Source organism: Megachile rotundata, chromosome 1 (assembly GCF_050947335.1).
Source record: "Megachile rotundata isolate GNS110a chromosome 1, iyMegRotu1, whole genome shotgun sequence".
NCBI lineage: Eukaryota > Metazoa > Arthropoda > Insecta > Hymenoptera > Megachilidae > Megachile > Megachile rotundata.
In genome coordinates, this window is record NC_134983.1 from 16,334,177 (window position 1) to 16,347,723 (window position 13,547).

Genomic DNA, 13,547 nt, shown 5'->3' on the forward strand with positions numbered 1-13,547 from the left:
CAAGTCACGAGAAGTTTTACGGTGTGGTAACGTCTTAATATGCGATGTTAAGGTGTGTTTAAATTAAACGAATAAATGCTCCTTCAGTATAGCGAATTTGATATTTAGAGGTTAAGCTTTTGGAGAATCAATATTCCAATTAAGCTTTTAAAGTTTTCCAGTATTTTGTCTACAACTGCATGTTCCTTGTATGTTGTACATCCCGCCTTCACTGACACAAATGCCCACTATTAGTTCATACATATACAGTACACATATGCTCGTGTTCTAAATAAACCCTTCACATGAAATATAGTCGGCTAGAAATCGTTGATATTGTTCACAAATAAAATTCTAAATAAAAGAATATTAAACGTGATTAAAGTAATATACCATTACTATAAAATAAGTTACATAATTGTTTCACATAAATAAGACTACATACATGTAATATCTACTTTGAGGTTAGGTTACAGTGTATATTTGAAAGTAACATTTAATATGAATGAAGTTTTGGATGAAAACTTCAATGAAGTTTATCTGCAATTGGAGAAACTTGTAAACAATGCATCCTTTATTGCTATCGACACAGAATTAACGGGTATAAGTGCGGATACTGAAGTCAAATATAGGTTAGTTTTTCTTAAATGTCGCAAATATGGTTGTATTACTCAGTGTTTGCATTGTTTTATTTTAGTTTTTTTGATTCTTTGGACGCGCGTTATAAAAAACTGAAAGACACTATTGAAAACTTCACAATAATACAGTATGGCATCACAGTTTTTCATCATGCTATTGATATGAATCTTTACGATGCAGACTGTTTCACTTTTTATTTACTGCCACGATCACTGCCACTTAAAAATAAGCAATTAACATGGCAAGTGGATGCATTAGAATTCCTGAGCAGGCATAATTTTGATTTTAATAAGGTATGTTATAAAACTATATTACCGATAAAAGTAAAGAGCAAGACCAAATGTTAACAGGAACATTTATTTCTAGCTTGTGAATCATGGTATACCATATCTTAATGAGCAAGATGAAAAGTCTTTCCGGCAATACTTAAAGGAAACTAATTCAACATATAAGTTGAATCATTTATCATACGACGATGAAACCAATTTTAAGGAATGCATGAATAAAATTCAGAATTGGTTATTTAGTAACTCACGTGATTTTGCCGTTAAACTAGAAGTTAACAATCCTTTAGTACAATATTTGATTCATGAAATAGTAATAGAGAATTATGATAATATTCGTATAATACCAGGGTATAAAACAGTACGTATATAATACTGTTTATTGTTGATGTTCAAGTGTAACTAAAAATGTATAACATGTTTCTTAAAAATTTCAGATAACTCTTAAAAAAGTGTCGGCTAATAATTTTCAAGAGGAAGATAATGGTGACTTGGAGCAAGTAGTTTTAGATTCATACATAGGTTTTTCTAAAGTATTCAAATTACTTTGTTCTTCAAAGAAACCTATAATTGGTCATAACGTACTCTTTGATTTAATGTTTACTTACCAACAATTTTACAAACCATTACCAGGTATGGAGTAAATGCTGTTAAATGTAATTTTAAATGATCAAATAATTCAAATTCATATTTTCCACAGCCCAATATTCTGAATTTAAACGTAATATACACTCCATATTTCCACAAATATATGATACAAAGTTCCTGAGTATTGAATTGCGAAGGCTGTATATTGATGAAGGTAAAGAAAGTCATTTGTTGAAATTGCTACATGTATTAAAATTAATTTTTCTTTCAGTACATTGGAAGCAGAGCTCGTTAAATTATATATACGAATTTTTTACGTCCAGTGCAGGAAAATTTTTGACATTAAATTCACCAACAGTGAATTTGAAACATACATCTTCAGGTGAGTAATTTTTCGTTAAATGAATAAGTTATCTATTTATTATTGCATCCTTTCTATTTTCAATAATTTTCAGATGTGAACAATTATCACAATGCAGGGTGGGATTCTTTCATTGCCGGATTCATTTTTATAAAAGTGGGATCCGTGTTTAGTTTAAAAAAATATGGAAGGTCTGTTGATATTATACGATTACCGCTAATTAAGTAACTAATTTGTTCAATAATTAAGCCTCAATTGTTTCAGTGGTTTAGTAGAAAGGGGAATAACGCATTCAGAATTGTTGAGCGGTGTAAAAGAATTTGTGAATTCTATAAATATATCAAGAAGCAATGAAATTTGTATGGTAAATAAGAATTACCGTATAAAGTCTTACATTGTTTAAGCTAGTACTTCCAGTTAAAGCGTGATATTTCAGAAACTTGACGCAGATGATCCAATGTACTCGAAACCAGAGTGGCTTCACGTGAGATTAAAGTCACCAACGATCAATACGACACAGGTACATCTCAACGTGAAATTATACATTAATCAAATGTTAACTTCTATTCTATAACTACAATTTCATTTCAGCTGGTCGAGAAACTGTCATCATTTGGGCAAGTGGACATAATGCCTTTCGCACGAAAACGTGTTTTGGTAGCTGTTTCGAATGAGAAGAGGTCAGTGTTTTATTCTTATCAATTTCATTCTTCGTTCATGTTTGAAGATCATACATCCATTTTCAACCAAACCATTAATTTTGAGCTAGCTCATTCCGCGTTATGTAACATCGCGTTTTCACTGTTTAACAAAATCCATCGAAACCCGTTCGATTCAGTGAACGATAACAGGTGTACGTAAATACTTTTAAAACTACATAATTCGGTCATTTCGAGTAATACAAATTTAAACTTTATCGAGAACAAATATCCCCGGTGTTGGCCGTCAAACTGACATGAAACACTCTCGCAGAAACTCGTATATTTCATTCTGCACATCACAGTATTCGGGTTAACAAAACAATGGCGCGAGATTAAAGGGAAACGAGCGGATACGGTAAATCTGGGTGATTTTTGAACAAGGTCGAAATCCCTCGTGACAATCGTGCATACGTATAAAAAGCATACCCAACCGCATGATTTTATTTCCCTGTTATATCTTATCTTACGCATCGAGCAAGTATAATTAGGTATTAAGTACGCAGTTGGTATTTTAGTATGAAGCTGCTTCGAAGTAAGGTGCCGGAACTATTTTGGATCTTATCCAAGGGCAACCCGCGTATACTCATCATTGCACTTACAAAATGTAATATCGATGCACGTGATTTTATACGACGTAACTGCCTACATTTTCGTTTTGGCAAAATTTTTGCTACCCTCGATCCTATTGCCGATATTTCTCGTAGGCACATTGCCCTAATCATATACCTTGTTCTTTTCATTTGAACGTACATCGTTTTTCATTTCGAAACCAAACATATGTCATCTATGAAGAAATATTTATACACATTTAAAAGTTATTTAATTACTGTGGGAGTCATCAGTGCGCTGCAAATCAGACATTTTATTATGCTATTGTACTTTCGCGTTATCTTGCCATTTCTATAAGAACTTTCACGCATAGTCAAAATCTCGCCATGATCATAGAATGCGATCACGAATTGCAAATATTTTGCTGAACATGAAGTGTTACATCGTTACGTATTCTATCGCTACACATTATATCTGTACGCATTACATCGCCAGGTATATCTGCATGAACTAGATCATTACATGTTATATCGTGATGAGTTACGTTGCTATATTACGTCGTTACATATTATATCGCCATAGGTTAGGACGTCACGTTGTATCACTACACGTTACATCGCCATTCATTATGTCACTACAAGTTACAACGTCACGCATTATATTGCCACGTGTTACATTACTATGTATTAGGATAGGTTATGGATTGTATCACTGCGTATCGTCTCTCGTTATATCGCCGGACGTTACACGATCGTGCGTTATACCACCGTGAATTACATTGTCTCGTGTTATATCGCCACACAATGCATCGTCTCGCGTTATATCTTCGTCAGTAACGTTGCCTCGCGTTATGTCGCTGGAGATGAAATCACCTCGCGTTACATCGCCGTGCGAATTTTATCAACACTATCTTCCATAATTTAATTAAAGAAGAAGTAATATGTATTACACTAATTTCCAATTAACCGTGAATCGAATAGTGAGCGTGTTAAAATTAAAGGATTATCGATTCCGCAGAATATGTGACCGTCAAGATGACTACATTGATGCAAGAACATTAATAGTCCGAATAATTTTCACGGGACCTTAGGTCGTTCACCTTTTGCGTCGATATTTATAGTTTTCTCGGTGATGCTCCACTGTCAAGACGTACGATTATAATTAATCTGTTTCCCGGTAATGCTATATTGGTCTCGTTACGGTTTGAAAAAGAAAGAGTTTCGTACATCTACTCGGGCTTGTTTAAATTTAATCTTTTACGATCCTCTTACGATTATCCAGTACAGCGAGTACAACCTACCTATGGATCAAAGTTATTTCGAATGGTTATACGGATTAGCGGAAGAAACACATTAAAATGAAAAATGATGGTATAACAGACATACTTTATTATGAGATTGCTCTAAAATTTTATTGAAAAGGTGGTTGATTACAGTGTTCTTTGAGGCTGTTCAATACCGATTTGTTGAATACTAATACTTAACTTCCATAAAATTTAATTTTCTTGAATTATACCAAGCCTATCATACATCATATTAACATACGGTCTATGGTTTTTAAATTTTATTACTATGTTTATTACAGTGAAAGTATTCATTTAATATAATTTTTTATTTTAGTATTCAGTTACAAACTTCTGCAATTTTATTGCAATACTGAACATCCTTAATTACCTTCATTTTCTTCAGTTGTTTCTTTAATTTTGATACACATGCATAGTTATATAGAAGCAATATATAAAATGATACACTCTTATATCGACTAAAATTAATGAACGATTAAAATACTATCGGTGAAATATCCGAACACGAAGTATGAGTCACACTAAAAAAGTAGTGTATCGAGTCACAGTCTGATTGGAACGACCCTCGCGCATTGTTTATTTCTCCGGTAAGAATCGAGTGAACAATCGGTCGCGTTTTCTTAATTCAGACAGCTTGAAATCACAAACTGCCGTCAGTTTTAGTATCGATCTCGGGCGAATCCATTAAAATCCGTTTACCTTTCATCCGACGAGCTGTCGAAACAATGAGCACTTACATAAGAACTGACCGTACCGCGAATCGTTGCATTCGACCATTTTGAAACCGTAAATTTCGTCGCCTCCTGGCGTTTATTGTTCCATTAGCTACTTAACAACTATCTCACAGAGAAATCAATTTATTGCGCCGCGTATGCAGAGGTGTAAAACCGAACAGGCGAAAACAATGGAAATGTCAAGTGGAAACAATGGATTGTCACAATTGCGACTCCATTCGCGTATTTCTCGTTTCAATCAGTGGAATGCACGAATGAAATGGAGGTGTAATTTCATTTGGGGGTTTTAGTAGATCAGTGATTTAGGAAGTTAAAAATTGTTGGGTTCAGAAATTTGGGAATTTGGAATATTGAGGTGGGTGTTTGGGAGGCTGAAAGTTTTGGAGTTGAGGGATTCGAGGGTTTGAGGATTTGGGGATTTGGGGATTAGACGATTTAGGGATTTGAGAACTTGGAAACTTGGAGATTTAGGGATTTGGAGATTTTCGACTAGGGGATTAGGAAATTTGGTAATGTAAAATTTCGGGAATATAAGGATCTGGAAATATAGGAATTTGGAACTTTGAAAACTTCACAATTTAAGGATCTGGAAATATAGGAATTTGGAACTTTGAAAACTTCACAATTTAGGGATTTGGAAATTTGGGGATTTAGGTAGTTGAGCATTTAGACCTTGAGGATTTAGAAATTTAAATTTGAATATTCAGGAACTTGGAAATTGGCTTACCAATTTAAGAATTTAAAAATCTGGAAGCTTAGAGATTTGGACACTCCAAGTTCCTAAATCCTTAAGTTTCCTAATGAACTTGAAAATTTAGTTGAAATCCAGGATTCGCAAATTTACTAAACTAGAAATTTTAATATTTGCAAATTCAGAGATTTAAAAATAATTAAAAATATTAAAAAGTGGAATTCAGATATGAGACGAAATACATGAAAAACACCGACGACACACAAAAGCGTTTGTTTCTTGACAATACTGGCGAGACACAGTAACCTGCTGGTTATGCGAGAACAGCGGCGTTGAAACAATAACTTATGTGTTATGAACACAAACGGAAGCATTCAACCCGCGATTCTGTTGACGCTGATCGCAAAGGGTAGGCGAATCAGCTGACTTCATCGTTCCTGAATTAGATCGAAATGAATTATCCGGTGGCCCGCTATCAAGTATACGTTTTCACGAGCGCGATGCATTTTCTTTCGAAGCGTCCAGCATTTTCACCCGCGGCTTAACTCGCTCGTACGTTATATGCGTCAGATTTTCCTTTTGGCTGGCGTGCTTCCAAACATTGCGTGTATCGGTTTTCTACCAACGAACTGTTGTATCGATGCATGTATCGAATCGTTCGCATTCATCGAATCAATTAACGCATTATTCGCGAGCCAATCTTATATCTTTAGATCTAATAAAGATTCTTCATTGTTTTGTGAAAACTGTGTTTTCTCTGCTGTAGAGAAATCGGTGCAGTAGGAGTACAAAATTTTATTGATTTTCGTGGACATTTTTCTTGGTATTATCTTTCTATTGTATTTATTATTCTTTGTTATACAGTACTGTTATTCTGCTACTTTACCTGCTACTTTTCTTCAATATTACTGTTACAATCATTTTTCCATAGAACAAGTTTGTGCAAGAGTTTAATACTGTATATAACTATATTGTATTATAATACAGGGTAATACGGCTATAATTTCAGGGGATGGTAGCTGGTGTGATACTGAACAACTTTTTCCTTTACCAAAATGTTGACTGAAACTTAGTTTTTGAATTATTATCGAAAAACACTGGCCAATCAATAACACCGGTCACAGTAAATATTTGTTCACGATCACGCTCAGCCGTCAGGCTCGAAGCCATCACTCTCGCGTCCAGGCGCGCGTTATTCTCGCGCTCTGAATGGTCAGTGTTTTTCGTTAATAATTCAAAAACTAAGCTTCAGTCAACATTTTGGTAAAGGAAAAAGTTATTCAGTATCAGCTCCCCTGAAATTATTCCCGCCAATAGCCGAACACCCTGTATAACTGTATTGTTTCATCTAATTTTCTAATAGTTTTACTTCTTTGTCGTTCCAATACTTCACTACTTTTATGCTATATTAGTGTATAACTATGCTGCTATTTTTACTTCACCCATTTCACTATTTTAACTCTTCACTATAAATCACTATATGTATAATACATTACTCTTTTACTTTTTTATTATACTACTCTACTGTCTTTCTATTTTACCATTCAACTAATTCTATCATACATTAATTCTATTATGCAACGGCATTACTATTGCACTATTTTACTGTACCACAGAACATTTTACTAGTCGATAATTTATAGTATGCTTCTAGCAATAAGAAGTCCGAGAAAGTTCAAACGAAATTCTTCACCTATTCATACACTAAATGGCTACCCGTTATGTCCGTAATTACACCGCAGCACTCCGATAATTATAATTAAATCACGAAGTAAATCAGCTTTATGACCAAGGTTGTTTTCCTATTGTTTACTACCTTCAGCCTGTTTACAATTTACGAACCATTCTTTCTTGTTTCGTAATCTGATGACGGTTAATTAAAACGAATTATCGACGCAGCATAAAATTATAAACATGTAATACACAATCTGATCAACGTCTTTCGAAGAGAATGCCCGATGAAATGATGCAATTAAATAGCTAAATAAGTTTGATGGCGGGAACTGAAATGAAATTTCTAACGAAATAAATTGCACGGCACCAAGGGTATTATTCGTCGCGCACACGTGTGCGTTATTATGTTGTGATCATACAGCGTAAAACGTTTTTTAGTTGAACATTGACGGTTAAGCATCGATGTAAACCAGCCTCTATCGCACGACGTAATCGATACGAAATTATTTTTACCCATGTATATTATTAATGCGTTATAAATCGTGATCGCTTGAAAAATTCTGTTGCAGCGCACGGCACATACTTGAACACTTTCAGAGCAGCAAGGAATTCCAAGTGGCACGCTACAATCGCATTAGGCACGCGGCTCCGAGCACAATTTGCTTGTGGTACGTAAAACTTTCTTATTCTTGACTTTCTCGTCCTGTATTTTTATTTTTCATTGCTACCACTGATTTTGCTACTTTCGTTGACACTGAAACTACCGAAACAACGTAATGTTCACTTTCTTACAGGGTGCTCTTCTTGGAACTTCACTTTTGTTCAGAGAATGTGTATAATCGTTTATATATTTGTTTCTTTTATTTGCTAGTATTTGCTTTAACTACTATTTGTTAGTAGTAATATTTTACTTTAATTTGTATGCATTTTATGCTTAGGGTCAATTCATGAGATTGTACGATTATACTCATTTTACTGCTTAATTAATTTCATGGAAGCACATGTCTTTTATTTTCAAAATGATACATTCTGCAGTGGATGTACTGAATTGTATGTAAATAGTTAATAGTTCCAAAGTTCCGAAAACTTCAAAAAATCCTGAAGTCCTAAAATTACGAAGACAAAACTCCAATCTTTAAAAGTCTAAAAGTGAAAAACTACAGAATTAAGAAATTCCCAAATCCAAAACCTTAGAATATCAAAACTCCCAAAATTCCAAAAACGAGAAAACATTTACGCGAACACTCGCTAACCTCTTAATTCCGCTTAAAAACTAATAAAAACTCATCGAATTCTCAATAACTACCAACTCTTATTCAGCGCTGCATTTACCGTCGATTAATTCCCAGCGTCACCCAAAAATTCGAACCGTTGCAATTAATCAAGAGTAGACATACAGAGAGAAAAGCGAACGCTTTAATTTGGCCTCGAGAGACTAAGTGTTATTCGCCATCGTTCATTGGCCACCGTTTTCGAAAACGTTTGCACTAATTCGGTGTCGTTTTCTGCAGCAGAGGACGATTCGATGGAAATTCAGGTCGATACTCGAGTCCCAATTCGCGGATTCGTGTTAACCGGCCACGTAACTGGCGTTACGTCAAACAAATTAATGGCCCTTCTTAACTTGTGCCCACAAAATCTCTAATTAGCACGAACATTGCCGTAGATGCATAAGTGCGCGATCACGGTGCCAATTGTTGCGAAGGCAGTCACCCATTGGGTTACTCAACGCTCTCCATCGCAGAATCCTCCGAGCTTCGGATTTTCGATTCGATTCGCTGTGAAAACCTTGCGAAATATTCTTATCATCTAATTTCGATACAATGAAATACCTGTACTTTGAGAAATTTTTAATTTGATGGAGAAGTGTCGATAGTTTACATTACCTTAACTTTTTGGTTACTTCGATACTTTCGTTGAATGTAGTTGAATTTAGATTTGTTTGTAGTTTAATTTGTAGTTAAAGGTAGTTTTGTTTATGATAAATTTAATTGCGATGTCACCTTATTATCGCTGTATTAAATACCAGCATTTTTGTTACCTAGTTCTGACTGTAGCAATGGCGAATGGTTAGGTTGACGAGATGGCGGATGACAGGACATCTTGAAGACAACTTTCTACTCAAGATTCTTCCTATATTACTTCGGAATTATTGAATTCCCAGATTTAAAAATTTCGAATTAAAAAATGTTTGCTGTCTTCAATTTTTTAGGTTCCTAAATCCCAAATTTTCGAATTTGCAGAGTCCTAAATATCCAAGTTTTCAAATTCTTGCACCCTTGCAACTACTAAATCCTCAAGTAGCTCGAATTTTTAAATTTTCAAATCCATAAATCACAAATTCCACAATGTCTGAACTATTTAAACCACAATATTAATATCCTGATATTTCCAAATCTACAAATCCCAAATTTCCGAATTCTGTTAACTGAAGGAAACCTAAACTATGTACATCTTTACAATATACTCTGTTATATTAGACTGAGTTTGAAATTCAACTGAAGTATCGCTTCGAATGAAGACACATTTCAACATTCACTTTCAAGTGTCTTCAGTGTCTTCAATAGTCGTCGAGACGAAGTGAACGTGAATGAGAAATGTTGATAATAATACATTGCAGATAATGATCAAAGTTTAATTGCTTTTAATTCCAGGAGCGGGATCGTCTTGTCCAGTGGTTTATTTGCCTGGGTCATCAAACAGACTTTCATACGTCCTTCGTAGTTAGACTAATCTTTTAGTTTCTTATAAGAAAGTGACTTTTTGCGGATTGTGCATTGTTCACGAATTTCTAGATCGTTTAATAAAGCTTTTACATTTCTAAATATAAGTAAATCGAGGTACTTTTATTTAAAAATGATTATTTTACAAAATTGTTAGTAAAAATGGTAACATTTTCAATCTTTTATTAACGAAGACATTTAAATCAAAGCATTATATTAAAAAATGTTTACCTCTGTATGTGCCCAAAATATTACAAAATGGCAGTCAGAAAAATTGTTCTATCATGTTTGCAATATATTATGAAAAATATAAATGTACGTTAGTAATTCGTTATACAAATATAACGCACAAAATAAGAAATAATTTCTTTTTATAACAAATGAAATGTAACTTTTTTCTGTTTGTTTGAAGTGTTTTCAAAAAGGTGTTTTTTGTTTTAGTCCTTTATTCAGCACACACAGAACAAATGCACAAATCGTCAAAAAATATAAGAATCAATGTGTTCCTAATTTTATTATACAAATCATGTATATAGTGGAGTGATCGAAAAGTGCATTTATGTATCACAACCATTAAGAGAAAATTTATTGAGAATACGTCACCTAATTTAATTCAAGCTTCTGTTGAACCATTTAATTAAACAACTTTGTTTAAACCTACTTTAAGATTAGTACTTAATAGTTATTAAAATTCATTTTGTATTTTCTGTATTTATTGTTTATTACAATACGAATTGAATTCAAGATTTTGAGTCACTGAGTAGATTATCCTTCATATATTGTATGGAGTTCAATTACCCTAAGTCAGTCATGTAGTAAGGTGCAAATAATTGAATGTAGCAGATTATGTATCAAATGTTAAACCATATCGAAATGAATCTTGAGAATTTAGTTTTGGAATTTGGAAATTTCAAACGATCAAATGTAAGAATGCAAAAATTTCAAACTATCAAGTGTAAGAACGTAGAAACTTAGAAATTTCAAACTATCAAGTGTATCAATTTAGAAATTTAGTTTCCAACTATCAAGTGTAAAAATTTAGAAATTGTCAAACCTGAAAACTATCGATCCTAAAAATGTGCAAATAATTTTCAAATTTGAAACTTCTTTAATTAACTCCTATTCACAGCACCAACCTTGAGCACTCCAACGCCAAAAGCAGTCCCAGTAATAAACGTCGCCCGACTGCCAAATAATAAAAGAAACCATAAAATTAAAAATTGATGTTACTTCTGTTCGAAGTAGTAAATGTCTATTTACTCCCCCGCGTGCACCTATTGCAATTACATAATCGAAAGAAAATCAACTCCCAGAAATCTGTTCGCAACGTTTCGCGCGTCTCGAGACGAATCGAAGATGACGAAACGCATCGTTACGTAGCAGCGTCTGCGCTTACGAAGTCTGCCCAATCTTTTTCCCCCAGAATGTGCGCGAAATACATTCGCAAGGATAAAAAAAGAAGCAAAGCTGAAAAAGTTAAACAAACGCGAAGTCGATTCCCTGCGAAGTTCAGCCAGTGACGAGGATCGTTCGTCTCTCCCACATCGAGAACACCAGTCGCAGAATCTATTTAAATGTTAGATCGAAATCAAGAGTGGAATCTTTGCGCGAGCTGTTATTATTATTTCTCGTTCCTGTGGCGGACATTTCGGGACTCGTTTCGGTCGAGGAAGCTTTCCACGCTGCCAAAGTTCCATGCTCTTTGAAAAATCCAATTATCCCTGCCGTCGCGACTCGTCGATCGCCACGCATCCTTCTCTATAACCGCTTTTTTGTCTCCGACGCGTCCATCGCGTCACGATCGCTTCGTGCCAAATAAAACGAGACGTTCGCCATGCCTTCGCCGAAAATTTTCTTGGAAAGCTTTCCTGCTGATGCACGGTCGTAACCACAATTTTCAGTACATTGTACAACACATTTTCATTTGGAACAATTTTTTAAATTTATTTGATTATTTTATATTTACTGCAGGCAAGAAATGTTTTAGCAGGGAATTTTTTTTGTGTCACTTCGATTATTTTGGGGTTTGAATGGTGAAGTGGAGGTTTGTACTCTGGAGGGATGGGGTCAACTTTATGTGCTTACGTCGATGTGGTTCATTCGGGTTCAATGTAAACTTACTTATGTAGGTGTCTCTAGAGTTCTACATAAATTGGTAAGTCTAGTTCTACTTAGGTTTTATTTAGGTTTCATCTAGGTTCTTAAATTCGTAAGTTTAGAGACCTAAAATTTTCGAAGTTTACAAATTCTCCGATTTCTGAATCACTTAACAAATTTCTATATCCCCCAATTCTCAACGTCCCAAATTTCCATACTACAAATTTTCAACTTCTCAAGTTTCCATACCCACAAATTCTCACCTTTCCAAATTTCAATACCCCCGAAATTCTCACCTCACCAAATTTCACCACACCCCAATTCTCATCTTCCCAAATTTCCATGTCCCTAAATTCTCAACCTCCCAAATTTCACTACACCCCAATTCTCACCTTCCCAAATTTGACAACCCCCAAATCCTGAACTTCCCAAGTGCCCATATCTCCAAATTCTCAGTCTTCTAAGACTTCAAAGCCTCAACCTCCTAAATCCCCAAATACCAAAATTTCGAATCCCCCAATTCCCATATTTTCAAACCTCTTAACCCTCAAACTTCCCAATTTCTCAAATCCTCAAATTACACACTACCGAGTCTCCTAATCTTCCAAATCTCCAAACGAACATTGATGTTCCCAGAAAATTATCGCAGGATGACGGAACACTGAACCAGCATTGTTTACGGATTTTCCGTAATACCAGGGTCTTATCGTTAAGCGACCAGCGAAGCATATGCGATGCGGGAGTAGCTCTTAAATTTCGTCGTAATCTTGGCAGACAGTTCGATGATCCCTGATACTCTTGACGAAACAGGCGACGTTAACACAAAGTTAATGATTTACTACCGCGAGATACAGGCTCGTAACGGCATTTGAAACAAGTGCAGACGTATAGTTTCATAATTTATGTGGCAATTAATGCAGAATATCTGCGTTCAAAGGATATTTTATTTTTAACCTCTTTGCTGAAAATTGAAAAACGTAAGATGAAAAGATGCATATGGAGAACTTCGGACATTTTAGAAAGATCATAGGAAGAATTTAGGCGGAATTAAAAATATTTTAGGAGGATCGTATAAAAAATCGAGGGAGAGCTTGGACATAATTGAAGAACTTAGGGAGGCCCTGGAGAATTTAGAAGGAATTAAAAGTATCTTAGAAGGATCATAGAAAAATCGAGGAAGAGTTTGGACACAATTGAAGAAATTAGAGTCCTGGAGCCAACATC

The 13,547-nt window shown here is 34.8% G+C and overlaps 1 protein-coding gene across 4 annotated transcripts in view; it reads left to right on the top strand.

Moving 5' to 3' along the window:
* LOC100876593 (pre-piRNA 3'-exonuclease trimmer) overlaps window positions 1-10,978 on the top strand; it is a 104,666-nt gene extending 93,688 nt beyond the window's left edge. The window contains exons 2-13 of one of the 4 annotated variants that reach the window (XM_076536029.1): window positions 449-611; window positions 677-911; window positions 985-1,263; window positions 1,340-1,535; window positions 1,603-1,704; window positions 1,762-1,872; window positions 1,946-2,042; window positions 2,116-2,215; window positions 2,288-2,371; window positions 2,443-2,531; window positions 8,073-8,171; window positions 8,298-10,151. In XM_076536029.1, the coding sequence (XP_076392144.1) occupies window positions 481-611; window positions 677-911; window positions 985-1,263; window positions 1,340-1,535; window positions 1,603-1,704; window positions 1,762-1,872; window positions 1,946-2,042; window positions 2,116-2,215; window positions 2,288-2,371; window positions 2,443-2,531; window positions 8,073-8,171; window positions 8,298-8,400 (1,626 nt within the window). In that variant the 5' untranslated portion in view covers window positions 449-480 and the 3' untranslated portion in view covers window positions 8,401-10,151. The other 3 variants (XM_076536023.1, XM_012294262.2, XM_076536034.1) reach the window with 3 other exon arrangements.
* Window positions 10,979-13,547: the final 2,569 nt, after the last annotated feature.